Below are 27,364 nucleotides of genomic sequence, written 5' to 3'. Positions count from 1 at the left end.
GCCGGACGAGGTGGCCCAAGGGCCACGTCAGGGTCCCCACCCCGGCGCCCCAGTCTCGGGTCGGGAAGCGGGGCGCCGACGAGGCGCGCGGCGGGCTGGGCCGACTCCGGCTTGCGGGCACCCGGTCCCCACGCCCGACCCCGCCCCGCGGGCCCCGCGTCCCGCCGCCCGGGCAGCCCGGGGCGCAGAGGCGTGGCCGGCCGCGCGGACCCCGGCGGCCATGGACTCGGTGGTGGAGTACAAGGGGCTGAGGGGCGGCTACCACTGCGGCTACTGCGACTCCAAGGAGGGCAAGGCGTCCTGCGGTGAGTTTCGCCGTCGCGGCGCGTCCGCCGCGGCCAGGTCACACCAGGCCGGGGGGAGGAGGGTGGGTAGGTCCGCTCCACTTGGCCCCTTCTTACCACTGGCTCCTCCGACGGTCTCCTTTCAGGTTCCCGCTCGCCGCCTCTCCCTTACTTAAGATGGCGGCCGCTCGCCCCGAAGACATGGCAAAGAGCGGCCAGCTGCCCGGGGCCAAGATGGCGCGCGCGGCGTCGGCCCCGGTGGCTGGCTGGGCGGCCGGGCCTGCGTGCGCCCGGGCGGCTTCGCGCGAGCCTCGGGCCGGCGGCGCGGTGCATTGTGGGGTGGTGGCGGCGCGGTGCATTGTGGGGCGGCGGCGGGCGGCGGAGCGGGGCGGCCGAGGCCATGGCGTCCTGGGCCGCGCTGTCGCCCAGCATCGTGGAGTACTTCGAGGGCGAGGACTTCTACCGCTGCGGCTACTGCAAGAACGAGTCGGGCAGTCGCTCCAATGGTGAGCGGGCGGGGCCGCGGTCGTGGGGCGCCGGCCGTGGCTTTTCGGGGGTCGCGGCGCGCCGGCCCCGGCTGACGCTCGAGGGCCTGACGGGTTGAAGGGACAGCGACGGGAGGGACACCCTGCGGGGGGGGGGGCGCGGCTGTCAGTGGGACGCGGACTCGGCAGGGGCGCTGCTAGGGGTGTATTCGTCCCCAAACCCATCCCACCAGCCGCCGGCCAGCTGTTGGCGCTCGAGCCCCGGAACAAGTCGGGAACGGACGCCGGCCGTGGGAGCCGGTCACTAGCGGGCCAGGGCAGCTTGTCTGTATCGCGGGGGTGCCTTGGGGCTGGCGGCCAAGGCTGACTTCCAAGGCTCCCGGGGGAGGGTCCCCGACACTGCAGAACGGGGGTGGAGCCCCGGGAGGGGGCTCGAACCCTCGTGTGAGACTGATAGGCGAAATGTCACCGCACAGGAAGCGGGTCCGCGGCGGGCACCCATCTGTTTGGAGAATGTTCCCCTGGCATTTATTTCTATCCCGCGTCCTTCCTCCTGCACACCTGGGCGACGACGGCGCCACCCTCCTGTTGGTTGGCGTGCTTGGGTTTCCCTTCAGTCGGGATCCAGTGTTTTTACGGGAAAGAGTTGCTATTTGTAAAGAGAAAGTCGCGTGCCTTTCTTGCGCGTCCTGCCTCGGGGAACGCAGAGTGTAGGAGCTGGTCTTTTCGGAAGCGGAAATCCAGCAGGGTAGGAAACGGGATCGCCTCGAGGGGGTATGTTTTTAAGGTCGTTTTCATTTTTGAACAGGAACAAGTACCCTGAGTGCATCAGAGAGTTGATGGGGCTGTGGCGTGGCCACTTAGCTGCGCGTAGGAGGTATTTATGTGGAGTTTGGGCAGCGGGAGCGGAATGCCATTGCAGCTCTTGGGAGTGCGATGCTGGCTGCCTGGGGGTCAGTGGAGAAACTAAACAGACCCTCAGGCAGCACGCGGCACGTGGTGACAGTTAGGAGAACACGGGTATGAGAAGATCCCCTTTCTGAATTTTAGGCTTGTGATGCTAGTATTCCTAGAGCCAGTTATGCTAAACCCAAACCCGAAATCACAGTCAAAGGGTCCGTGTAGACTCATAGTGACCCAGTGGGACAGGCTAGAACTATTCTGTGCGTTTCTGAGACCATGAGTGCAGAAAGCCTGGTCTCTCTCCCGCAGAGAATTGGTGGTTTTGAACTGACCCAGCCAGTAACCAGTATGCCCTCAGGGCGCCTAACTTCACCGTGTAAAATGTGTGTTTTAGTAGGCACTAAATTATAGGATTTCTTCCAGTTTGTTTAATGAGGGGGAAATTGGTTGCTATAGGTACTCTGTGCGGTAAGTTCAGTAGAAGAAACCTCTGATTCGTTTCACCTAAAAAAGAAGGGGAATCAGAAAGTATTGCTCCTGGGTTCCAGCTCATACCAGCACGGATGTATCCCCAACAAAATGTGTTTACACCTGTCTCTGCCATTCGCAGCTGACTGCGGACAAGTTCTTTCGGTGATACTTGTATGGCTACGGTGTCTTCGTCTTGGTACGATGTCTTCCACAAAAGCCCAACGAATGCTGTTTTGTTGGAGGTGGCCATGGCTTCTGAGGGCATCTGCTGGGCTAAAGTCAAAGCAGAGAGATCCTCTCAGTAGGTGTGGTGGCTGTGTTTGGGAATCGATGTAGCAAAGGACGCAGGATGGCCACAGTGGGTTATTAGAGAGAAGTTTCCAGGAAATTGAAAGCTACCCTATGTTGGTGAGAAATAGACCCGGAAAGTTGTGTCAAAGAATTTTTTTTTCTCACATGAAGACAATTGCACCTCTGCTCATTTTTCAAGGGCAGCAAGGGCTATGGGAATTTCATTGGGAAACTTGCCCTTGTCCATTCTGTAACCCTGATCTTGCCCCTTCTGATGTCTTTTTGTTCCCCAGACTTAAACAGCGTTGAAAAGGAACATGATTTGAACCCCAAACTCAAAGAGCTCACTGCCATCGAGTCAATCCTCATTCAGAAGGACCCTATAGGACAGGGTAGACCCACCCCTCTGGGTTTCTCCTTGCTGGAGTAGAAAGCCTCGTCTTTCCCCCGGTGAGCAGCTGGTAGTTTCAAACTGCAGACCTTGCAGTTAGCAGCCCAGCATGTGATGCACTATGCTACCTAGGCTCCCTTGAGCCCCCAAAGGGTGCCAGCACTGTACTTTTGACCTGATGTAAATGGAAGAGTGCAGAATTCTTTGGGAAAGGATTAGCGAGAAGGAACCACCACCTTCCAAAGTGTATAGAATGGGGCTTGGAACCTTTTCTCTGCCAAGGGCCATTTGATGTACTGGCCAGACATTCAGTTAACTCACCCCTAAGCTGATGGCTGGAACTGCTTTCCTTCGATGAGGCATGTGATGTTAGATTGTATTGATGATTATGTAGGCCTTATATGCCCTGTGGTCCAGATTTCCCTCACTTCTGGTGTTGAACTAGATGGTGGATATATAGCTTCACATTTGGGTGTTTTTATTTAAAAAGGGTTTATATGATTTTGTACCAATACCTTTTGACTTACTGTTGTATTAAGATGGCTAGTACTGATTGTGGCCAACCATAATTTAATCATTTCAGAGCAATTTAATCAGAGCAATTTCACAATTGGTTGTTGAAATGGCTCCAAGAATTACTCGCTATAGTAAGTAACGGTGACTCTATTAGGTGTGAACTGTGTATGTACTATAGCTTTACTATCATTTGTGTAATTGAAGAATTTTCCAAGACAATTATGGATGCACTTGTATGTTTTACAGTATTCCTAGTGAATATGTTGTGTTAACCACTAAAATGTTTAATTATTGTTGTGAAATATGTCAGCAGACAAAGGAAAATGGAAATAAGGGCAAAAAGATCATTGAGAATTTGTTATTAAGACAATTTAATTCTAATCTGTGGTATAAATTGCTATGACTTGTTGGGTGGTCGTGCCAACTCATAGGGGAGTGTAAACCACCAACCTTTCCATTAGTGTTGACTGTTGCACCACGGGCTCGTTCTAAGTGGACTGCTCTTGTTGCGCACTGTGGAGGTGGCAGTTAGATGATGGCGTTAGGTGCTGTCCAGTCTCACCAGCTTGGCTTCTGAGGGTCAGTCTGTATTTCTAACACAGATTTCTTCTGTCTACCAGTGGGATAGCCAACACCATCCAGGCAGCCCTGGAGATATTGCGGACTGAGTTCCAGGCCACTGCAATAAAGTAAATGTGGCAATAAAGTGAGCCACACATATTTGTGGTTTCCCAGTGCATGTATGAATTATACTTACGCTGTACTGTGGCACTGTCGGGAGAAGGATGGACTTTCCCCTGCCATAAAGAGGTACCATCTCGGAAACCCATGCAGGCAGTTCTGCTTGGTCCTGTAGGGTCACTATGACTTGGTATTGATTTGGTTGGCAGTGAGTCTGGTTTTTGGTATGATGGCATTTTGAGATAAGAATTAGACTGCTAACTACAAGGTCGTGGTTCAAGCCTCAACACGAGAAAAAGAGGCGGCTAACTGCTCCCATTAAGATTGATAGCCTCAGGAGCCCGGTATAGGATCTCTGTGGGTTGGAGTTCACTTGATGGCAATAGATTTGGTTTTGATAGTCTGTTAAGGATGTAACAACAGTATGAAAAAGTTTGAACTGTTATGAAAATTCCCCAAATGAGACACAGACACAAAGTGAGTCCATGTTGTTGGAAACATGGTGTCGTTAGATTTGATCCCTGCAGGATTGACACAAGTCTTCACTTTGTCAAACACAGGGGATGTGTGATGCTTCCGTTCTTACCCAGTATTCCTTATTCATTGTCCAGTTTTAAAGAGGTTTCGTGCAGCGGATTTGCCCATGCAGTATGCCATTTGATTTCTGGACTGTTGATTTTATGCACCTTGATTGTGATCCAAACAAAGCGTCAGTCTTACCTGTTCATCATGGTGTTGCTTATTGGTCCAGTGGAGAGGACTTCTGTTTGCTCTCTGCTCTCTGTTGAGGTGCAGTCCATCCTGAAGGCTGGAGCCTTTGAGCATCCCCAGTAAGTGCCTTAAATGTCCTTGCTGTTTTCAGTGAGCCAAGACATGTCACCTGGATGTGGCCGGCTGGTTATGAGCCTCCCTCTGGTCCTGATGTCTCCGTCTCTTTCATAGTCCAGTTTCTTGCCTTAATTGCCCAGCATGCGGATTGAATAGTGTGGTGAAAGGGTACAGCCCCGGCACACACCTTTCTTGATTTTAAACCACATGGAATCCTCCTTGTTCTGTTGGAATGACTGCTTCTTGGTCCTTATACAGGTTCCAAGGGAGCATAATGAAGTGTTCTGGAAATCACTTTTTTTTCATTGTTATCCATAGTTTGTTCTGGTCCACACAGTGTAAAGCCTTTGCATGGTCCATAAAACACAGGTGAACATCTTTCTGGTATTTTCTGCTTTCAGTTAACACTCCCCTGCCTTCAGTGATATCTCTTGTTCGATGCCCTTTGCTGAATCAGGCTTGAATTTCTGGCCTTCCCTATTTGCATATCTCTGTCACCATTAGTTTTATTTTGAGGGCCTTCCAGCCGGAGGGACTTGTCATCCAGAGTGTTTCAGACTGTTCTCTGCTGTCATCCATGAGGCATGTCTGAGTCTGTCCTAATCTGGAAGCTCCATGAAACTTGCCCCCCGTGGGTGACCCTGCTGGCACTGGAAATATTGATGGCACAGCTTCCGGCATCCTAGCAACACACAAGTCACCACAACAAAGTGCCAGGCGGGTGGTGACTTTGGGGATGTGGCTTCTGTGTAAGGCCATTGAGCTGTCTGCCCTGACTTGTGGTGACCCTCTGTGCAGCAGAGGAAACACTGCCCCGCCCGCCCCCAGGCTCACAGCGGGTAGGTCGGAGCCCATGGTGGAGACACTGGCTGTGCCATCTCCTCCAGGGTCTTCCTCCTTTCCACCCATCCTCCTCATTGGAGGAGCTGAGTGTGGCGTTGATGTTAATCAGGACCTTGAGTCAGTTCTGGTGGACTCTAGGACCCATTTTCTTCTCAGCCTGCTTTCTCAAGCTTACCTCCACCTTTACATAGTTTGATGCAACTTACTGATGACACAATTATGTTTATGGTTTTCATTTACAGCCTTACTCACTGCCATTGAGTCTGTTTCCGCTCAGTGACCCCACAGGACAGAGCAGAACGGCCCCTGTGGGTTTCCGAGCTTGCAGATCTTTGTGGGGATAGAGCGTCTCATCATTCTCTTGAGAAGTGGCTGCTGGATTTGAACCGCTGCTGACTTTGGGGCTAGTATCCCAACTCGTAATCCAGTACTCCATGAGGGCCTTTTAACCTTCCTTTCAATGTATCTTTTAAAGATTTCTCTGGTCCTCTTTTTTCTTTTCCCATGGCCCAATGATTACCATATATACTTGGGTATAAGCCGACCCTAATGTCAGCCGAGGCACCTAATTTTCCCACAAAATACTGCATTAAAAGTGTCCTGAAACACTCAGCTTGTACAGGAGTATATCCGGTAGTCCATCATATTGCAGTCATTTCCCCATTCCGGGGCATTTAGGCTATTTTTAGTTTATGCGTTTAGAAAGAACATGCCCTTTACCTGCAGTCCGTTCTATTCTGTCCACCCTATGTCAAAGTGAGAAGAGTTCATACACAGGAGGAAACGTGGCCTTGAGTTCTGTGTTGTTGGTAGATGCCTTGGAGCTGGCTCTGACTCATACGACCCTGTGTGCAGTAGAATGAAGCACTGCCTGGTCCTGGGCCCATCTTCCCAGTGCTCACGTTTGAGCCATCGTTGCAGCCACCAGACTTGTTTAGAAATCAGATAAGTTATTGAGGACGTTAACCTAAAAGTAAGATATAGTCTGAATATAGTGAGGACCTACATGTTTAATGTCATGGATACTATTGACAAACTTTGAGCTAAATGTAATCACTAAGAGACTTGATTTTTTTAAAGCAAAATCAATATTTTGTCCATGTGTTCTGTATTTGCATGTACCAAGCCAACCAAATGTGAAGTAGGCATATACTTGGGTTCCTCCAGTGCCAGTGTTCTGTTTCCTAAAGATTGCCATGAAACAAACTCATGCTTTGAATTTAACAAAACAATCTAAACCTAAGCATGCTATGCATTAAAAAAACAACCCAGGTGCTAAATCTGTCTCATTAACACTCCGCTTGCATTTTTAGGCATGTGGGCGCACTCCCTGACTGCGCAGGATTACCAGGACCTCATAGACCGAGGATGGCGAAGGTAAAACTCCTTGATACGTATCCGTGTGGCTGCTGCTCAGGTTCTTCCAATGATTGAAACTCAGTTTCATTTTTCAATCTTTGTTCTTTTCCCAAAGACTGTTCTGTAAACTTGATGTAAAAATAAGGAGAACTCATATGCACACAACACTAAAACCCCAACATGTTAGTGTTATAGGACAGATGTTCATTAGGGAAATTTCAAATACATCTGCACGTGGGGCGTCTATGAGAATGGCCCTCATCCCCCATCACCAGCTGCTATACGCGCCAGCATTGTGCCTGTGTTCCTCTCTATCCTCCGCCCTCACCAAGTACTTTATAGCAAAGCCCAGACCCCCTCTCAGTATCTCATTATAGGTATTTGGGGGACACAGTTCAGTCTATAACATTCCATCCTTTTGGCTTTGCCCACCCTAACTTTTTTCCTTCACATGTGCACCCCATCATCTCACTGCCATCGAGTCAGTGCTGATTCATCATGACCTTGTAGGGCTGGGGGAAACTGCATTTTCAAGACTGTAATGGGAGAGAAAAGCCAAGTCTTTCTCCCATGGAACAGCTGGTTGTTCCAAACTTCGGCCTTGCAGATCTCAACCTAACACATAACCACTATGCCACCAGGCATCTCAGCATCTCATTCTTAAATTAATCTTAAATCAGCTCCAACTTTAAAATCTCACTTTCTGGTTGCATAAATCATGGATGCATGACATTTTAGGCATTTTCAGTCTTGGGTCAACATTCCAACTCCTGTGTCTACCTATGAAATACAGAATATAATTAACAGGTACAAGGGACACCGTTCCATCACAACTGAGAAGACTGCAGGGAAGGAGGGTAGTGGCATCAAGCAAGTCCCATATTCAGCAGAACAAATGACATTAACTCTCAGGTCTCAGAAAGACCCTTTGTTCTCTCCGACTCTGTCCTCCCTTATCCAATGATGAATTCCTTCATGTTACCTTGTCACTGCTTACCTAGTTGATGAGGTTTCTGTGATCTTCTCCAATGATGACTGTTCTTTCTGCACAGATAAGCAGTTCTAAGAACCTTATGCCAAGCAGCGCTCTTAACTTCATCATGAGGCAGTCAGTGGCAGGTATCAGTCAGACGGTGAAGGACTTTGCATGCCGAGTTAGGGAATGTCTTTCTTTTTGTTTCCTAAGGTAGAGATGAGCCATTGCAGGAGAAACATAGGATGTTGGTACTTATGAGAAATTAACAAAATGCTTTTGTAATTTTAGAAGTGGGAAATACGTGTACAAACCAGTCATGAATCAAACATGTTGTCCGCAGTACACAATAAGGTAAGGATTTAATTAATAGAAGAGCTACAATATGAAGATTGCACATTTTAGGTAGAATTTTTTAATGATATTTTTCTACTCTATGTGAAGATTCTTTATAGGTAAAAGTAAATGTGTTCTGTTCTTTCAGCATGCTTAGATTGTGTTTACATTTTGATTGATCGCTTTTAGTGACCGTTTAATTGATTTAGAGATAAATATGACTTGGAAGAATTACCTCTAATAATTTAGTCTGTGGCTATCATGAAGTTTTGAGAAAATAGTATTTCAACTTAACTTACCTTTGTTTACTAGTTGTTGCTGTCTGTGTTTTAAGAGGTTTATCTTAGGATTTCTGTATTCTAGTGCACTGTTTGTCCCATGTCTTTTATTTAAGCGAGATACAGGATTCTATAAATTACTTGGTAGAAAGAGGAGGGCTTAATCTGTTTTACAAGGGGATACCCCCCAAAAACAGATGCTCATTTGTTTATTTGATGAGGGGGGATAGTGCATTCGGAGTTCGTTCCACCAGGTCTGACTGTTAAATCAAACATTGTATTTAGGTTTTGAAAAATTGAGTAATCGTGTGCAACCAAGAAAAGACCTGATTTGTGGCAGGTGGGAGATTGGTTTGCCACCAAGGCAATGCACCTGCTCATGCAGTGCGCCAGCTTTTTGGGCGAAAAACAGCATGCCTCTCTTGCCCCTTGCACCTGACTCACTTGACCTCATTCCTTGTGGCTTTTTTGTTTTTGCAAATGAAGAGGGGGACATGAAAGGACAACGATTTGATGCTGTAGAAGAGGTGAAGAAAAAAACTAGGGAGGTGCTGTCAGCTATCCAAATAGATGAGTTTGAAAAATGTTTCCAAGAATGGATTCACAGATTTGACAAATGTATTAAGTATGTTTTGTTAAAAAAATTTTAATTGGGGGAAAAATCCTGTTGTGTTTTTTTGTACCCCCCTTGTATATAGAGTGTAGATTTTACAAACCCACCTCCCACTGCCATTGAGGCAATTCTGACTCATCAAAACCCTAGGATGGCTGAGGCTCTCAATCTTCTTGGGAACATAGTGACTGGTGGGTTTGAACCACTGACCTTGCAGTTAGCAGTCCAGTGCTTACCCAACAGTGCCACCAGGGCTCCTTAGTTTTCTTACCTCAAAGCTTAAATTAACAACAACAAAAGGTGTTCCTACTCTTCTATTATTTTTAGTCTTCTGGGTTTCTCAATCCCCTTCCTTAAGATGTTTGTGTGATTTCCTCATAATAAGTTCGATGAATCAAGTGTGCTATCACTTCTATCTTTTTGATGAACCTCCTTTTCGCTGGGAGCCTCTGACCTGGCCTTTTGCTCCTCTCCCTGATGCATTCCCTGTCTTCCTGGAGCTCGCTCTGTCCTCCTGGGGATGCTCTTTGTCTGTAGTTTGTCCCAGCTCTCCTGGGTCCTCTGCCTCCCTTCTTGGTTTTCGGGAAGCACTTCTAATAGGAAAACACTCATGAGAGGTCATTGTTTTGAAATCTCGCACGTCTCAAAATGTTTTCATTGAATGCTTAAAATTAGTGTATAGTTTGGCAGGGTACAAAGGTGTAGGTTGGAAATGATTTTCCATCAGAATTTTGTCGGCCTTGCTCCACTGTTGCCTGCTTGCCTTGAATAATCCAGGGACCTCCCGATTCTTGTTCCCTTGTGAGAACCCGTTCTTTCTCTATGGAAGGAGGCTGCTAGGGTTTTTTCCTTCCCGGTGTTGGAGTAGCTCACGTGGTGTCTTGCTTTGGTCCTGTTTTCCATCCAGACTTCAGAGGTTCTGCTTATCCAAGGGCTCTCCTCATCTCCAGTCCAGAGATTTTTCTGGAATTCCTTTGTGGATCTTATGTAAACCTTTAGAGTTCTGATATTAGACCTTTTTGACTGGTCTGCCTTTTGTTTTGTTTTTTCTTCCCCTCAATTTCCCATTTCTTTTTGTGATGCGGGAAGATCTATGAAACTTCCTCTTTCAAATCTGTAATTTTTTTCTCCAAATGAATTTTTATTTCTGAAAGTACTTCCGCTGTCTTTGTTGTTTGGAACATGTTGACAGTATATGGTTATAAGAGCTTGAGAGTCATAAGAGATTTCTTTGGATATTTTTTCTGAGCCTGTATTCCTATGTACTTTCTCCGGTTTGACTGGCATCTGTCTGTGTAGCAGAGGCCTACTCTTTGTATTATCTTTGGAAATTTAGTGCATCGTGAGTAGAATGATTTAGTGTGGACTTGAGGTATCTGATTGGGCTGTTCTCATAGGGAATCCCTGATGGGTGTGGTCACAATTGGGAGAGAAGATAAACACCCAGCAGTGTTCTGGGTGCTGGGTTCAGAGAGGGTTGACTTTGTCTTGACCTCCCATGTATGGGCTTTCCTTTCCCCTCTTACCAGCACATTACCTTTGTCTTCTGTGGGGCCTTGTAGCCTCCATGTCTCAGGTCTAATTGCTTGCTTGTTTCTAAAAGTCTGTCATTTTCTGCCTGGGTGTGGGGAAGGGCCCGGCATCTGATCCCTTCTGAATCAGGCTTTCAAAGGGTTCCTCCAGTCCTGAGGCCCAGCTCCACCAGGTGTCCAGAAGTAGCAAGCATCACCAGTTCCCAAGACTGTTAGGATTAGAGAAATCTACTTTTCCTGCTGTTGGTTTAGGCTTAAACTTTCATCATTCTGCTACGTCAGCACCACTTGTATATCCACTTTATAGCTCCCCAGATTCCTCCCAGGCTCCTGGTCTGAGTGGATTTATGTTCTTTTTTGAGTAACCCTTAGGCGTTTTTTTTTAATGAGGTTTAGGAAGAGACTACAGGCTACACGAGGCCCACCTCTCAGCAGAAATCCCAGGTGTGAGATTGGGTTCCTCGTGGCCCAGATGAACTAGAAGTGAGTTGACTTCTTCCACACTGACTTTTTCTTTCTTCCTTTTGCTTTCACAGGTGCCACCCGTTGCAGTTTCAGCCATCAAAATCCCACAAGAAAGTCTTGAAGAAAATGTTGAAGTTTCTGACCAAAGGAGAAATCGCCAAAGGAAATGGTGAGGGTAATTGGAGCTGGGGTCCAGAAACAGTTGGCATTGCTGTGTCTTTCCAGAGTTCTCATGGTCCTTTACTAAGTTCAGGGAAGGTCGTTGCCATGGCCCTGTGCTCCAGCCCACTGTTCCAGTGGTCCTCAAGGCTGGGGCCGAGGAGAGATGCTCCTGAGTGTGTCTGAAGCCTTTCAAAGACACTGCAGTGTTCTGGAGCCTATTGAAATTTTAGTTTCTGAGGTGCTCCCCCCTAATGCTCTCTTGTGAGAAAAACAGTGGCATTTTCACCAGATGGGTTGATGCAGTTTATTCCAGAGTATTCTCAGCCTTGGAGAGGCCATTATTCGTTGTGCTCACACAGTGTGCTCCGAGGACCTGGAGCAGACGGGGCAGCACGGGCAGGGTGCGGATCTGAGAGGGTCACGAGAGCGGGAGGGTTGCAGATGGCAGAGTTGTGGTTACTGCTCTCAGTGTTAAGGTTTCTGTTGACTTTATCAATGTCACGTATTTTTGGTGGATGGGAACCATGTGAAATCACACAGATGTGATTTGAAGATAATGTCCCTGTGTATATTGGGAGGCTGCAGCAGCCTGCTCCCCCCACAGATGACTGTCATGGAAGCCCAATGGAGCAGGTCTGTGCTGTCCTTTAAGGTCACTGTGCATCAGAATTGACTTGATGGCAATGGGATTTTGCTGGGGGATCTTCATTTGCCTTTGGCTTGTGACTTATTGTGTGTTAAGGGGGGCTGAGAGTCACGCACTCACCAAGGTAGAAGGCTAACTTGCTAGAACAAGGAAAGGCACTCAAGATGCGTGTATGATGGGCACTTTGGTGGAGAGTCTGCTGCAGATGTCGAGGTGCTGCAGCCCTGTCCCCCATGGTTCTGGGACTTTCCCTCCCCCACATTTGGTTGCCAAGGTCATTCCGTTTTCACTGTTGCATCCAGGGAGGGAGGGGGAAGGCGGGGAGGCCAGGGCCACAAACGTCCTATAAAGCAAGTGGGGCGGAAGTTGTCTTAGCATTTTGTGCCTGTTCCAGTGTCAGATACTCCGCCATCAGTTGCTGTCCCCTGTGGGAGGGCCACAGTCTGATGGCTGCACCGTGAACATGGATGATGGGAAAGTGGATTTGGTGGCCCCCAGCGGTCTCTGCTGTGGGGCTAAGGGGTCTTTTCCGCCTGTATCTGACTGTGTCAGATGGTCTGACTGATGGACTTGCCTTTCTTCTGTTTGTAGATGAGCCCATGGATTCCCTGGTGGAGGATGCCGTTGCGGGTGACTTCGCATTGATAAATAAATTGGACGTACAGTGTGACCTTACCACCCTCAGCGATGACCTCAGAAAGAGCTTGGAGAGTGAAGAGACGAGGAAAGGAAAAGGATCACAGAAAGAAGCGCCCCAGCAGTTTGTCCTAGCCCCACAGAGAGAGGAGGGGCCTTGCTCTGGCGCGTCATCGCAGCTCACGGAGGTTCACACGGTGCCCAAGCCAGGTAGTGCACTTGTGTGTGCGATGCTTTTTCTCTACTGCTTACTGAGGAATTCTTACTGGACGTAGGTGCACAAATCATGGCCTGTCTTTTTTCCAGCCACTGTTTCTAGAGCCCGGGCGGGATAAGAGCCGTATTATTTTGTTCCTAACTGCGGTTCTTGTCAAGGGGCTCTGTCTCTTCAGACGACCTCGTGAGGTGTCATTGAGTCTGTTCTGACTCCGAGGGACCCGACGCACAGCAGAATGAGACCCTGACCAGCCCTGTCCCATCCGCACAGTCTTCCTTCACTTAGGTCCATCGTGGTGACCACTGTAACCGTCCGTCTCATGGAGGGTTTACCTCTTCTTAACTTGCCCTCTACAAGCATGATATCCTGCTCTGGAAACTGGCCCCTGCCGACGACAACACATCCCAAGTACGGGAGACAAAGTCTTGCCACCTGGCTTCTGCGGAGTGTTCTGGCTGGGCTTCTCCCAAGACAGAGGTGGTTGGTGAAAGTCTTCGCAGCTAATTCTTTTGATGACTTTCACGCCAGTGTTTCGGTGACGTTTGTCACATCAATCATAATGTATCAGCATTCTCTTTCATTGTGTTCTGTTGATTCTCTTTTCCAGACTCTAGTTTCCCTTATTTCCTCATCTGCTCTGAGTAACTGTTGCCTTCTAGGTCTCACCCAGATGCTTTTAAATAGGGTGCTGAGCCGACAGGGGATAGTCTTGGGTTTTGCTCAAAGGGGAGCTCTGAGGACCGGCTCAGTGCTAGGTTTAAAGAGTGGGGGCGATGATTTCTTTTCTACTGTTCGTTTGTCCCACTTGATTTTAAACCATCACTTGCGTTTCCCATGTGTTTCCCGCGTCCTGTCTGGGACTGAATGCTCGGACACCAGTTGCAATGGGGGCACCAGGTTCTGAGCTCGTGGCTGGAATATTACTATAAGGAGAAATGAGGTGGTCATTGTTTCCTGGGCCTTTTCAATGGACAGGTTTCAGGGGTCCTAAATTCCCAAGTTCCAAGCTTATGGACAACAAAACAAATAAGGAGGGCTGGAGACAAAGATGTCTTTGAATTCTGGTGATGGCAGAGACTGCTGAAATGGTCAGCAGAGACCAGCTCCTGAAGAAGGTCATGCTGGGCAAGGTAGAGGGTTACACAAACAAGGAAGGTCCTCCACCGGGAGGGTGAGGACGGTGTAAAACCGACTGGCTAGGCAGCATTGCATTCTGGCAGACATGGGCCACTATTAATTGGAGCCAGCTTGGCACCTAGCAAATCATTGACGGTCAAATTCAGGATTAGAGTGGTCTTACCTTTATCCAGAGCGTGTATCTTTAAAGCGGATAAGCCCGGGTCTCAGGGACATTGACGGTTATTCAGTTAGACTGCACGCAGCTGCCTAGTTTATTTGACCCCTTACACCACAGCTGAAGAAGAACAGTCCTGCCCTGATTGAGAGAAGGGGCAGGTGTTTGCATTCCCTCTTCTTCAGCATCGTTCTCACTAGGAACTGGGCACTAGTATGAAAGCGTAAGAATATTTGGAATGTCTCTGGAAAACCCACATTACCATTTTATTTTAAAATAATCCAATGTGCAGTGGATTTATGGGGGATTGTGCACACTGCTGCTGTTCAAGTCCCTTGGGACTCGTCCATGCTGGGCACCTGTGGGGTCAGGGTTGGTGTGGGGTACAGTGGGCATGTTGGTGGGGGTTCCATGCCACTGCAGGGATCTCCTAGCCCTTTAATAGGCGAGGGAACTTCTGGATTGCTGCCTGTTGAAATCGCCTTCTCAATGTAGAGAGAACAAATCATGGTTATGGATTGCTTAGTTCGATGAACATAGTCTTTGATCAAAATATGGAAAAATCATTTATTGCAGTTCACTTTAAAGATTCTTGGCAGGCCACAGTCATGAGCACTTGCTGAAAAAATTGTAGTTAAAATTTTTCCCACTTCTGGAATGTTTATCGATAGAGGCAGCCTTTGAAGTATAGGAGATGCAGATGAGTGTCGCCGTCAGTAACCCTCGGTGAGCATAGCTCAAATCTTCCTGAGAACTCAGTGGTTGGACTGCTTTCACCCTCCGTGGGCGGCCCAGGCACAGGGCCTGTGCATGGCATCAGGCAGTCCCCAGCTGAGGTCCTGCTCCTAACCTGTGGGCGGTAGAGCCACGCAGAGTGCCTGTGAGAGTGCATCTGACGAAGGCAGCGGTTGATGACCAAATCAGGCGTCGGTGACGTCTGGTCATTCTATCAGCTCCGAGTCTGCCTGTGTTTCATAGGCAACTTGGATTTTAGTTGAAAACATGTTTGTGAGGTTGCCTATGGATCCATGTGTGACTACGAAGTCACTGTTTTCTCACAGAATTAATTTCTTCAGACCAACTCCTGGTCCCTCGCAAACCCCTTACCAGCGCTAGGTCTGAGTTCCTTCCTGTCCATCTCCTTTCTCTGTGGCTGACTTTTCAATGAATTGTTGAATACAGGGCTTGGGGAGATTAAAAAAGGACAGACCTTGTTTTGCTAAGTGCATTTTTAAAACCCCCCCCCCAAAAATAAATAAAATTAGTTGTCATTGTTAGAAAATATGGAGAAAAGAATGTTCTTAAAAAGAGAAAATGTGCCCATGTGAAAGGTAAACTGACGATTAGCACGGTGGTGTGGTCCGTTTCGTTCATAGTGTGTGAAAACCATTTCAATGTGTGTTTATAACGACTGATCTCTCGCACGTCACAGGAGCTCCCCAGTAACCTCTCTCAAGGAACGCCCTGCTGCTGCGCAGTCTGTTGCTTTGCTCCTCTGAACAAATGTATCATTTTGTAATTGAGCATTTAGTTTGTTGTGCGTTCTCCTTTGTGTTTGTCAGTATTTGCTGCTTCTCTTCTTAGTTTTTTGGAATATTTCCTTGATAAAGAAGTTTTGCATGTTATGGGGTATGAATATTTTCAAATCTGAATGAAAGCATAAGTTATAGAGTAGCTAGCTTAAAGGGGACATACTTCCCCTATAACGTATTCAAATTTGTGAGTTTAAGCGATTTTTTTAATATCTAAAAGGGTCACCAATTTGGTATTTGGTCCTCTAATTAAAAGGAAACTTTAATGAACGAGCACTGAACCAGTGAGGTCCCTTAGTTCAGTGGAGACAGACACACAGACCTTGAACTGGGAAGGAATTTGTCATTGCACTGGCGGCGTGTGTTCCGGGACTTTGCCTTCAAGTCTTCATCTGTAACAGCACCATCTGCGAATGGGGCGTCAGAAATGCGGACTCGAGGCAGCTGTCCCTAAGCAGAAAAGACCTTTGGTTTTGTTGTTTCTGCCCACAAGACGGAAAGAAGCTGGGAAGAATGCCCCCAGGAGACAGCAAGCAAAGGCGCCCAACAGGAGGAGCTCTCCTGACCAGCTCTCTGACTGTTTTCCTTGGCTTCCTGCCTCTGAGGTACTCTTTAAGGTCGCCTTAGCAGTGATGCCCCAAGCAAGCCTGGCAGAACGCTCTGGACTGATTTTGGAGATCTCGAGGACTCTGGAAGAAATGTTTCCAGAGCCAAATGTAACTGCTCTAATATCTTGACCTTCTTTCTAGGGAAAGGGGCTGATTTGAGCAAGCCTCCGTGTCGAAAAGCAAAGGAAATTCGCAAAGAAAGGAAAAGGTTAAAGCTGGTGCAGCAAAGCCCAACGGGGTCACTGCAGGGCCCCCAGGGCCAAGGACAGGCGCCATCTTCGTTCCCACCAAAGGCCAAGTGCAACCAGCCCAAGTCACTGGAAGAGTTAATGTTTGGGCCTCTACCAGAGGACGCAGCACACAAGTTGGAGGTATTTGGAAGGGGTGTCTGGTTTGGTGTGCTTGGTTAGGGTGACTTAACTTTCTGTTCTTTAGTGAGTATTTTCATTTGAGTTCTGCAAATCAGTGTTTTGATAGTAACAAGCAAAGTGAAAGGGAATTAGAATGTAAAACCATTTTGCGTGTCCTCGTTCATTGCTAGTCAAGGGGAACCTTTTGTTTTTTTTAAGTTTTTTTTTTTAATCCATCAGATAAGTTGGCTGTTAATGTTATGGAAACAGTTCAAGCGGTAGCATTTTGTTTGGAGAGTCTTCTAGCTTTTGGGTTACCCATCAGACTTAATAGGTACAAGCAAAAGGAAGAAAATGTGTTTCATGTTGCTGGTTTTCATGTTAAGGGTTGAAAGGGAATGAGTAGAGTCCACCCTTGGCAAATCAGGGCTCTCCGGCTGACCGTCTGATCTCCGGCCGGCCCGCAGTTCAGAATCCAAGGAGAGGAGGAAATTGCCCCAGCGACCCTGTCACCCTCTCCCTTCTTTTTCCACCCCAGGGAATGCTGCTTCTCTCTTTCTTTCTTTCTTTCCCTTTCAAATTAATGTGCCATTTTCCCAATCAAGTCTAGGTATTTCAATCCTAGTTGTGGTATTTCCAAAATTAAAATGAAAACCTGTTAGCTATAGCAGTGCCACTGTGTTCTCATACTTAATTAAGAACAAGTCAGCCTTTGAATGGATACTTAATATCCTGTATGACTCTCACTTGCTGCTAAGGAACTGACCCCGAAAAGGAACTACTCTTGGTAACGGCGGCTAGTAGAGTTCATGGCTGCTCGCGGTGTGGCATTGCCCTTGATCTTTCCCAAGCAAAGAGGCTTTGTTCTCTTCTTAATGGACACACTACTTACAATCCTTTCTGAAGAGTCTTCTCTTTTTATTAGTGATGTCTTCAGAAACCCAACCAACAACTGAACTTACTGCCATCGAGTTGATGCTGATTCATTGAACAGAGTAGAACTGCCCCTGTGGGTTTCCGAGAGTCTGAATCTTGTCCGGGAGTAGAAAGCCTTGTCTCTCTCGTGGAGTGGCTAGTGGTTTCGAGTTGCTGATCCTAAGGTGAACAGCCCACTGTGTCATGTACTACATCACTGGTGCCCCTTCAGGAGCCCAGGCATATGGCACGACAGCTCTAGAGTACAAGTCGCCGATTTCTTTGTAGGGATGCCTAGGATATTCAGAGCCCTCATGTCCACCAGGTGTCACTCTTTCCTTTCACTTCCCATGCATGTGCTTGTGCACTCGTGTACTCTTTCCCCTACACACACACACACACACACACACACACACACACACACACACACACTTGCTATTATGCCTTTATTGCTTTTGATTTTCGTTTTTATCTTTTGCTGATACATTTATTCGACCTGGATCTCATTTCTCTTTCCAGCTTTTTTCCATCTGGTAGTAGGTTACGTTAGGCTCTGCAGGCGGGTTTTGCCATTCTCTCTTCCTATTTTGAATGGTTGCTGCCCACAGATCGCACACCCCAGGAAAGGTGCACCAGAGCCCACGTTGCTGCCAGCCAGGTTTGCAAACTCGAGCAGGAAGTCGGGGTGTTGTCTCGGAGCTCCTGAGCAGCAGTGTGTGGCAGTACCAGCAGTGGTGCTCAGGTAGCAGCAAGGACTCAGCAGACTCTAGTCAGGGTGCCTTGGGGCCGGTGACCCCTCTACTGTAGTAGGAGTAAAGGGAGTTATCAGAGGTTGAGGCCCTTGACAGCAGCGGTGGAGTAGAATTAGAATGGAAGAACTCCCATGGGAGAGCTTCCTCCTTCACTGTGCTGGGAAGTAGGAGCCCTTTTGTGAGGACTGCCTGTATACTTTAGCACGAAAAAGAGCCCATGCAGCGTTAGTAGCAATGAGTAAAGTCACTTCTAAAAGTGGTATTCTCAAATTTGGTTCTTTGGAAAGCCTGACTGAAGGTGAGTTGTGGACCACAGAGTTGGTACCCTTGGCATGCCAGTGTTGTACACGATGGGCCGGCTCTCCCAACCTGAGCCAGCAGTCACGTGCATCCTCGGTGGGCTTGAGTGCCCTCGAGCCTGAGCAGCTGGAGGAGGGATTCCCTCCTGTGATTTTGAATGTTCTCTCCATGACCGACCATTCATTTGGGCTCTCTCGTGGGTGGGAGGAGCTGGGAGTGGGCGAATGAATTAATGAACCATACTGTTTTCAACTCCTTCTGAAGGTGAGGGTGGTGAGGTCATCTCCGCCAAGTGCTCAGTTCAAAGCCACATTTCAGGAGTCTTACCAGATCTATAAACGCTACCAGATGATTGTTCACAAGGACCCATCTGACAAACCGACCGTGAGCCAGGTCAGCGGGCCGCGCGGCAGCTGTACACGCAAACGGCGCCTCTCCCTCGACCTCCCCCCTTTGAGAGAGAGCATCGTCTGAGTGCTTCCCGGGGCGCCTCGCACGCCTGCAGAGAGGGGCTGCGGGTTCAGGAACGTTCTGAAAGTGCACATTCCACCTACTGCCATGTTTGGTGGCAGCCAACTCTGGCTCCAGTTGAAAAGTAGCAACTAGAATTCCCTTTATTGAAAGTCGCTTCTCTTGGAAGGCCCTCCTCTGAAAGCTCGTGAGAATGATAGAGTAGCAGTGGTAGTGACCGCCTTCCTCCAGCTCAAAGTAAAACTGTCTTTGGGGAGACAAAAAGGCAGAACGCTTCCTGTTTTCACGTCGGGCCTACTTTGCCAGCACAGCTCCTCTGCCTTAGCCCCAAGGTCCGTTCAGCACGAGGCCGTAGCAGCCCCGTGATGCTTGTGACACGAGCTACCCAGGCCCAGCAAAGGCTCAAACATTCCGATAGTAGATCATCTTGAAATAAGTCCTACACACATGGTTACATTACCTGGAAGGAGAAACCATTGACAACGCCTCCGAAGGGCGCCCCAGCAGTGCTCGGAGGGAATTAGCCGCGCATGGGCTCCAGTGCATGCAGAGGAGGGCAGGCGCGGCTGGAGCCACACCCAACAGTGGTGCTGGCCCTAAGGCTGCAAAAATGTAGTGCTCCGGGTGCTGTGGTAGCCACCCCGCCCAGCGTGTGCCCTGGCGCTTTGGGAGCGGATTTGTCGGAGATCTGCCCCTGGCCTCACCTTCAGAAGCAGGCAGCCAGCTAGACACGTCTCAACAGCCTTTCCTTGTGTCTCCCTTGCTCTGAAGGTGAGGCTAGTGCCTGTCTCTCTGGAGGACCCAGAGTTCAAGTCGTCCTTCAGCCAGTCATTTTCTTTGTATGTCAAGTATCAAATGACCATACACCAGGATCCACCTGATGAATGTGGGCAGACTGAGGTAACCGTGCACTTATGAATGTTCTTCCTTGTGTTGATGAGGTGGTCAATGAAGAAGCATAAGTCAGTATGACATAGTCTCCATTCTTGCCCTTTTTTGTTTGTTTTGGAAGCAGAGCTGATAAGCCTTTCGGTGTGTGTTGCTGAGCTCTTGCTGGGACAAGTCGTATGCCCGAGCATTTAAAACTCCTCAGAAGGATGGCAACTCCAGGCCGTGTTGTCCTGGTGTGTTCTCTCCAGGAACCCGAGTGGCGGGTTTGCTAGGTCAGCTCTCCAGCGTAAGCCATTAGATATGTCCCGAGGGGCTGTTGTGCCAGGCTCTGTGCCCCCAGCACCTCAGGAAAGTGTCTCTGTGTCTGAGGCTTTGAAAAAAACAGACCAGTCAACACAGGGTTTTACCCAGAAGCAAGTGGGCAGAAGTGAAGTGTGTTGGGAATACACAAAGCAGCATGAGCAACCAGGACTCGGGTGTCCACTTCTTTCCAGGCCCGTGCTAGGTGCTGAGGATGTTGAGAAGGATAAGAGACAGTCCTTTGCAGACCCAGCTTCCACACCACCTGGAATGCAGCATCTGAAGTCCCACTTCAAACCAGTGGACTGGGGTCTTGATGTTTTCAAGAACACTTTGCCTAAGCGTAAATTTACAGGTGTTTTTTTACGTTTACGTTGGGATCCATTTTGAGTTCTTTTGTATATGGTGTGAGGAAGGGGTCCAACATCATTCTTTAGCATTTTCTCTGTTGGGAATAAAAAACTAAACTATTGTCATCTGGTCGATTCTGACTCCTCTTGACCCTCTAGGGCAGAGGAGAACTGCCCGGAGGGTGCCCCAGATTGTAACTGTGTGTGGGAACGGCCTCTTACTCCCGCAGAGCTGCTGCCGCCGCTTTAACTGCTGACCTTGTTAACAACCGCTGCTTACCCATGAGCAACTCAGCCTCTTGAATCCGGTGGTAACTGAGTATGAATTATTTTAAACCGTTGGAAAGTAGGCTAGTTTTGGAAAGATATTTGGTGAGAGGTTAAAGAAATGTAGACTGGGTATTCCAAAAAAGCAAGGCAATTTTTAATAGCACCTTTACAAAAAGGAGCTGAGAGTTACAGCAAGTATTAGTGTACATAGAATTCTATAAATTGCATCCATATTCTTGTTCCCTTTATAATTTTCAGTAATTTTGGTACAGATGCCCAGTTTTCAGAAAAGAACGCCGTGCAAGTTGCTGGGGGTAATGAATGTGTGGCTGCTGCTCTTAGGTGCACTGAGTCCTTCCCCTCGGCAGCCACACGGCGGGAGGCGTAGTCCGGCCCTGCACTGTCCTGACGGTGGAGGCCGCGTCGGTCTGAGCCCATCATTGCAGCTTCCTTGTCAGTCCACCCTCATTGTCGCTGCCCCTTGGTTTTGCCAAGCGTTCTGCCCTCCTCTGGGGCCTGGGCCTCCTGACAGCACGTGCACAGCGTGCGAGGTGAAGTCTTGCGTCGAACGCGCATTCTAGCTGCGCTTCCGAGATAGATCTGTTCGCTCTTTTCATCGTCGTGGCATGTTTTCCCAAATTGCGATTCAAAGGCATCAATTCTTGGAGCTCCTTACTCTCTGTTCAGCTTTTACAGGCGCTGGAGATGGTGGAACTACCCTGGCATGATCAGGTGCAGCAGTTTAGTCCTCAAAGTGACAACTTTGCTTTTTCACACTTTAAATTATGTAAATGTGGAATTTTAGCCTGAAATTTTAATAACAATGTATCCTAGACAATGCTGTTATGTCTTAATACTAAGTGCACATAGTTCTAGAATAATTAAAATGGCTCTCTTAGCTTGTGGGTGTTGTCTGAAAAACAGACTCTCCTCAGAGCCCAGTATCTAAGGTAGTCAGTCTAATCACACTTCCAGGTCACTAGGTAATTGTTTCCCAGGGGTTTTTATTTTGTTGTTGTTGTTGGTTGGTTTTAATCATTTTATTGGGGGCTCTTACAGCTCTTATCACAATCCATACATGCATCTATTGTGTCAAGCACATTTGTGCATATGTTGCCATCATCATTTTCTTTGTACTTGAACCCTTGGTATCAGCTCATTTTTCCTCCTCCCCCACGTTCCCTCCCTCATGAATCCTTGATGATTTATAAATTATTTTTTTCATGTCTTTACACTGCTGTCTCCCTTCACCCACTTTTCTGTTGTTCATCCCCCTGGGAGGGGGTTGTATGTCGATCATTGTGATCAGTTCCCCATTTCTTCCCCTTCCCCTCCTGGTATCACTATTCTCAGTATTGGTCTTGAGAGATTTATCTGTCCTGGATTCCTTGTGTTTGAGCTCTTATCTGTACCAGTGTACGTGCTCTGGTCTAGCTGGATTTGTAAGGTAGAATTGGGGTCAGGATAGTGATAGAATTGGGAGGGGAGAGTATTGAAGAACTAACTACAGGAAAGTCATGTGTATTATCTGTGCTGTACTGCACCCTGACTGGCTTGTCTCTTCCTTGTGACCCCTCTGTGAGGGGATGTCCAATCGTCTACAGATGGGCTTTGGGTCTCCATGCTGCGCTCCCCCTCATTCACAGTGATATGATTTTTTGTTCTGGGTCTTTGATGCCTGATCGCATCGACACCTCATGGTCACACAGGATTGCTGTGCTTCTTCCATGTGGGCTTTGTTGCTTCTTAGCTGGATGGCCCTTTGTTTATCTTCCGGCCTTTAAGACTCAGGAGCTACATCTTTTGATAGCCAGACACCATCATCAGTATGGTTTCCCAAGTTTTTTGAACATTTCCAGGCGTACAGGGAAATCGAAAGACAGCACCTATGCGCCCAGCAGTTAGGTGTATTTGCACAGTTGCACCCAATCGCAGGTCAAAGCATTGATGACTACAGTGCACAGAAGTCCCCTCTTGGCTTCGCTAGGCCACACCATTACTATCAAGAGCCATGATGGTGCAGTGGTTAAAGCGCTTGACTGCTACCTAAAAGATGGGCATTTAGTATCTCCCAGTAAGTTCTGTGGGAGAAGGATGCAGAATGTGAGTGTATTGCCTCATTCCAGCCACCAGGTGCTGCTCTAAGCCTAAGTTTGCCCTTCTGAGGTGGCTTAGCTCTGTTCCTTCCTGGAACCAGTAAGTAGGGTGTTGGCAGCCCCAAAGCAGAAACAAAGGCTTTTCCGCTGCCATTTACTGGAAGCCCTTTCTCGGGAGCAATTAATGGGATTGCTCCAAATGAGTCTTGATTTGGTAAGATTTTAGTAATCTTCCTGGAACTTAATTTAGAGAGATTTTCAGTCCCCAGTCCCGTTAACATCCTTGGGCTCTTAGGTATGTGAAAATAGTCACTGTATATATTATATGAAAGGGCTTCAGCAAGTTTGAGGAACCACAGAATGAAAAAATAGTGGGGTTCTTCCACAAACGCTTTGAACGCCCTGGGCGTAGATGGGGGGAGGGGAGGTTGTTCAAGGGGAGCGGTGCCTGAGTCCATTAGCTTTGCCTTGTGAGTGACCTCTCACAGCTGCTGCTGGTAGAACGGCCCAGTGGTGCCTCCTTTGGGTGGTACCTGGGGCTTGTCTCCTACCTGTGTGCCATCTCTCACTGCCATCAGTTCAGTGCTGACCCTGTGGGTCTCCCAAGACCGTCACTGTGGACTAGAGTAGAAAGCCCTTGGAGTTGCAGGTGGCTTCGAACTGCCAACCCCTCAGATTACAGCCCAAAGTGTAGCCACCACACCACTAGGGCTCCTTGCCCAGCCTTAGATGTGTATTATTGTGAGTGTTGCCAGAATCTGAGCCTTTCCCCCTCAGGGATGATTTCGCTAAATACAGTAGAACTAAAATTGAAAGGCAACCTATTGCCATCGAGTCAGTTCTGATGCAGTGACCTCTGGGACAGAGCAGACTTGCACATTAGCATTTCCAAGATGAAATCTTTATGGGAGCAGACTGGTCCTTCTCTTGCATACCAACTGGTGGGTTTGAACTGCTGACCTAGCAGTTAGCAGGCCAGTGCTTATCCCAAACCACCATGAGGGCTCCTTTGAACGAGAGAGGCCTCAGGCAAGTATTTGAAAATTCCCTGATTTTTCATTAGCAGCTACTAAGTGAAGGCACAGTGGTGTATTTGTAGTATGTCACAAGGTGGGTGGCAAGACAGTTGTTAGGTGCCCGTGAGTCGGCCTGGCGCGTTGCACCCCTAGAACAGCAGACTGCCTGTCCTGTGTCGTCCTCACAGTTAACATCATGTTTCGGCCCATGGCTGCCGTCACTGTGTCAGTCCATCTCTGAGGGCTTTCTCTATGACGCTGCTCCTCGACTGTGCCTACGTGATGTCCTTTTGCAGCGACTGGTTCCTCCTGATAAATTGTCCAAACTACCCTGGCCACCTTTGATTTTCAGGGTTATTTGTTGATCCTTCTGACAGTCCATGATTGATGTAGTCAGTATTCCTTGCCAACACCCTAATTCAAATGCATTCCATCTTATTCATTATCCAGCTTTCACATGCACAGAAGGCCATTGAAAATGCCTTCCTTGGCTTGCTTTTTACCACTTAAAAGTCGATTGCAGCAGATGTTGTCCGGGGAAGAGCCCACTACTCCACCAGGGCTCGCATCTGTTTCGAGCCCTCCGTCTTTTGGCTCCTTGAGCTTTATGGGATGGCCACAGCCCAGGACACATCTGTGTCTGCTCCACCAACTTCGAAGCACCTGGGCCCAAGGCAGAACAGGCTGGCCCGCTGAGTGCTCTGAGCTGCCCAGGTGCCGACTGAGCTGAGCCAGTCTCCACCAGGTGGGCTGGTCACCAGGAGCCTCCAGAGAGTGAGCTGGCCGTCACCAAATGGAAAACCAGTCGGGAGGAAGTCGTGCTCTTGAAGCCTGTTCCCTAACTCCCAACAGGAAAACTCCCGGGATGTCAAAAGCTTCTGGAAGGGTGTCCTCCCCAATAAGTCAAAGCTGCTCTTAATTTCCTGTGAGGGCATGTGAGCAGCTCGCCTACCAGGAGCTAAGCGCAGTTTAGTGAGTGCAAAGCTCTGGGAGAGTGGAACGATCTTGCTGTGAGCACCATTTGTCTTTCGCTTTTGTGTTTTCAGACTGTTTTTCCCATTAAATCTGAGGCGCATCAAGTTTTATGACCCTCGGGCACTGGCTTGACACGTGAACAGTACTGCCTATTGATGGGGGGGCTCTGCACCAGGGAAGCCTGTGCTTCGGCGGGGGCGATTCGTTTTGTATGCCCGTGCTCCCGTGAGGAAAACACGTTGTTGATAAAGGGGCGTATCATACAGGTGGTTCTTTTCCTAGAGCAGAAAACCTCTGGATGCATTCGGATAGGTCCGTGGATACTGATGTCGGCTGCGTTTGTCAGCTTTATCATAGCGGGCATCCCGCAACGGCTCCGAATCTGAGCACAGAATGGCTTGTAGAGTCCCTTCACGCGAGCCGTGGGGGACCGACTGACGCGCTGTTCTCTGCGGGCGCTCACGCAAATGTTTAATTTCTAGTGCTGAGGAAGGACTAGCTGGGCCCATGCACTTTGCAGCTAGCCTATAATTCCAAAAGGCTCTTAAAAGCTTTTCTTTACAGGTTAGTATCAGTGCTCAAAGTTCATTAAAACTTAAGTGGCTGGTGGTTAAGCGATGATACAGTCCACTTCACTACTTTGACCAGTGGGTTTTAAAAATTTTGCTTTGATTGTGGTTTCTTGTTTACTTTTTGTCTCTCACTTGCGTTCTTCTCGACTTCTCCTTCATTCATATATAACCCTTTGGTCTTTGGAAAACACCAAGTCATCTTTCAGGTCAGTGTCAGTTCTTTCCCTCCGGCTGTTGACGTCTCTGAGAGGAGTCCATCTGGTGGAGTGGTTTCTCTTCGGGCCGCTCACTGTTCAGGTTAGCGTACTTGGCCGTGGGAGAGATGAGGAGATGTACTCCCGTAAAGCTTACTGCCTTGGAGACCCTCGGCAGGCTCACTGTGAGTCGTCGACTCCCTGGCAGTGGGCTAGATTGTCATTTGGAGAACTAGGGTGTGCCTGACCCAAGCAAGCCATGGTGTGTCAGTCCCCGCATGCATGAGAAAGTGGGCAGTTAGTGAAGAATCCATGCATGGGGTGGACGACAGTGTTCCTGAAGAGTGCTGACTATACCATGGACTGCCAGGAGAATGAACAGCTCTAGCTGGGAAGCAGGTCAGCCAGATTGCCTCTTAGAAAAGAAGGTGGCAAGACTTCCCCTCTTGTACTTTGGACGTGTTACAGGAGAGACCAGTCCCTGGAGAAGGACATCATGCGTGGTCAAGGAGAGGGTTAGCAACAAAGAAAGAAGACCCTCCAGTCGATAGATTGGTGCAGTGGCCACAACAGCGGTTCAAGCATCACGATGTTGTGGGTGGCCTGGGGCCAGTCGGTGCTTTGTCCTGTTGCACACTGGCTCGCTGTGACTCCAGATTGACGTGACAGCACCCCCCAGCGTCAGCAGCAGTGCCATTCATGTGGGGACCTTCTGAGTAGTGACTCCACAGAATGATCCTTGCAGGAATTCTTTCCAAAGGAAGAGAGAGGATGTTGTGCGTGATAGGGAATGTCACCACTAGTATGTGCACTTGGAAGAGGGCATAGAAACTTCTGGTTAACATGGAGTATGAAACTCTGGAGCCTTCTGGCGAGAATGTAGGAGCCATGGGGGCAGTGGGTTAGGCAGTGGGCTGCTAACTGGGGATTCAGCGGTGGAGACTAGATGAGATGGGATTGTCTGCTCCTGTGGAGCTATCGTCTCAGATCCCGATGGTTCCTGCCCTGCAAGGTCGTGGGGAGGTGGACTCGACTCGTGGTCATCAGTAGTGCCTGAGTGGAGGGAATGAGGATAGGGAGCAACTGCCAGTGAGGGACAGAGCTGGGATCCCCGGAAGGGTGCGCGGGCGGGCTCTGCGGGCAGCACAGTCACTAACTCCCAAAGGTCCTCATTCCCTGTCAGAGACATGGGTTCTAAACATCGATCAAGCCTTTTTCTTTGTTTTTTTTTTTAAAGATCCAAGATGCGACAATAATTAATAATTTCAATTCTTCTCTATGAGTTTCAGATCATGAGTCCAACTGATGACACTGTTAAGTTCGCCTAGCTAGGGTCGCGAAGTCCAGTATCAGGCAGTCTTTCCCTCTTGTCTGGACGAAATCCTGGGCTGTAGGTGGAATCCCACTCATACTTTCCAGAGTGCTTTTTATGCATGAAAACTGAGTCCCACTGACTTAGGAAAGCTCGCTCCTACCTTTATACGACTCTTTATATCAGCGAGTGCTTTTGTGTCGAGTCATTTTCTGTGGAACATTGACTTGAGGGAGGGGCTCGGGACGGGGTGGTT

At 48.5% G+C, this 27,364-nt stretch overlaps 1 protein-coding gene across 7 annotated transcripts in view; it reads left to right on the top strand.

The window, feature by feature from the left end:
* ATE1 (arginyltransferase 1) overlaps positions 1–27,364 on the top strand; it is a 99,253-nt gene continuing 71,889 nt past the window's right edge. The window contains exons 1-8 of one of the 7 annotated variants that reach the window (XM_075534826.1): positions 646–790; positions 7,007–7,070; positions 8,317–8,379; positions 11,321–11,418; positions 12,649–12,903; positions 16,486–16,715; positions 18,926–19,054; positions 19,904–20,032. In XM_075534826.1, the coding sequence (XP_075390941.1) occupies positions 685–790; positions 7,007–7,070; positions 8,317–8,379; positions 11,321–11,418; positions 12,649–12,903; positions 16,486–16,715; positions 18,926–19,054; positions 19,904–20,032 (1,074 nt within the window). In that variant the 5' untranslated portion in view covers positions 646–684. Of the gene's footprint in view, positions 306–645; positions 791–7,006; positions 7,071–8,316; positions 8,380–11,320; positions 11,419–12,648; positions 12,904–16,485; positions 16,716–18,925; positions 19,055–19,903; positions 20,033–27,364 lie in introns of those variants that run through there. The other 6 variants (XM_075534827.1, XM_075534824.1, XM_075534823.1 and 3 more) reach the window with 6 other exon arrangements.

This window comes from Tenrec ecaudatus, chromosome 16 (assembly GCF_050624435.1).
Source record: "Tenrec ecaudatus isolate mTenEca1 chromosome 16, mTenEca1.hap1, whole genome shotgun sequence".
In the NCBI taxonomy this organism is placed as follows: Eukaryota; Metazoa; Chordata; class Mammalia; order Afrosoricida; family Tenrecidae; genus Tenrec; species Tenrec ecaudatus.
This window is presented reverse-complemented; position numbering and strand designations above follow the sequence as displayed.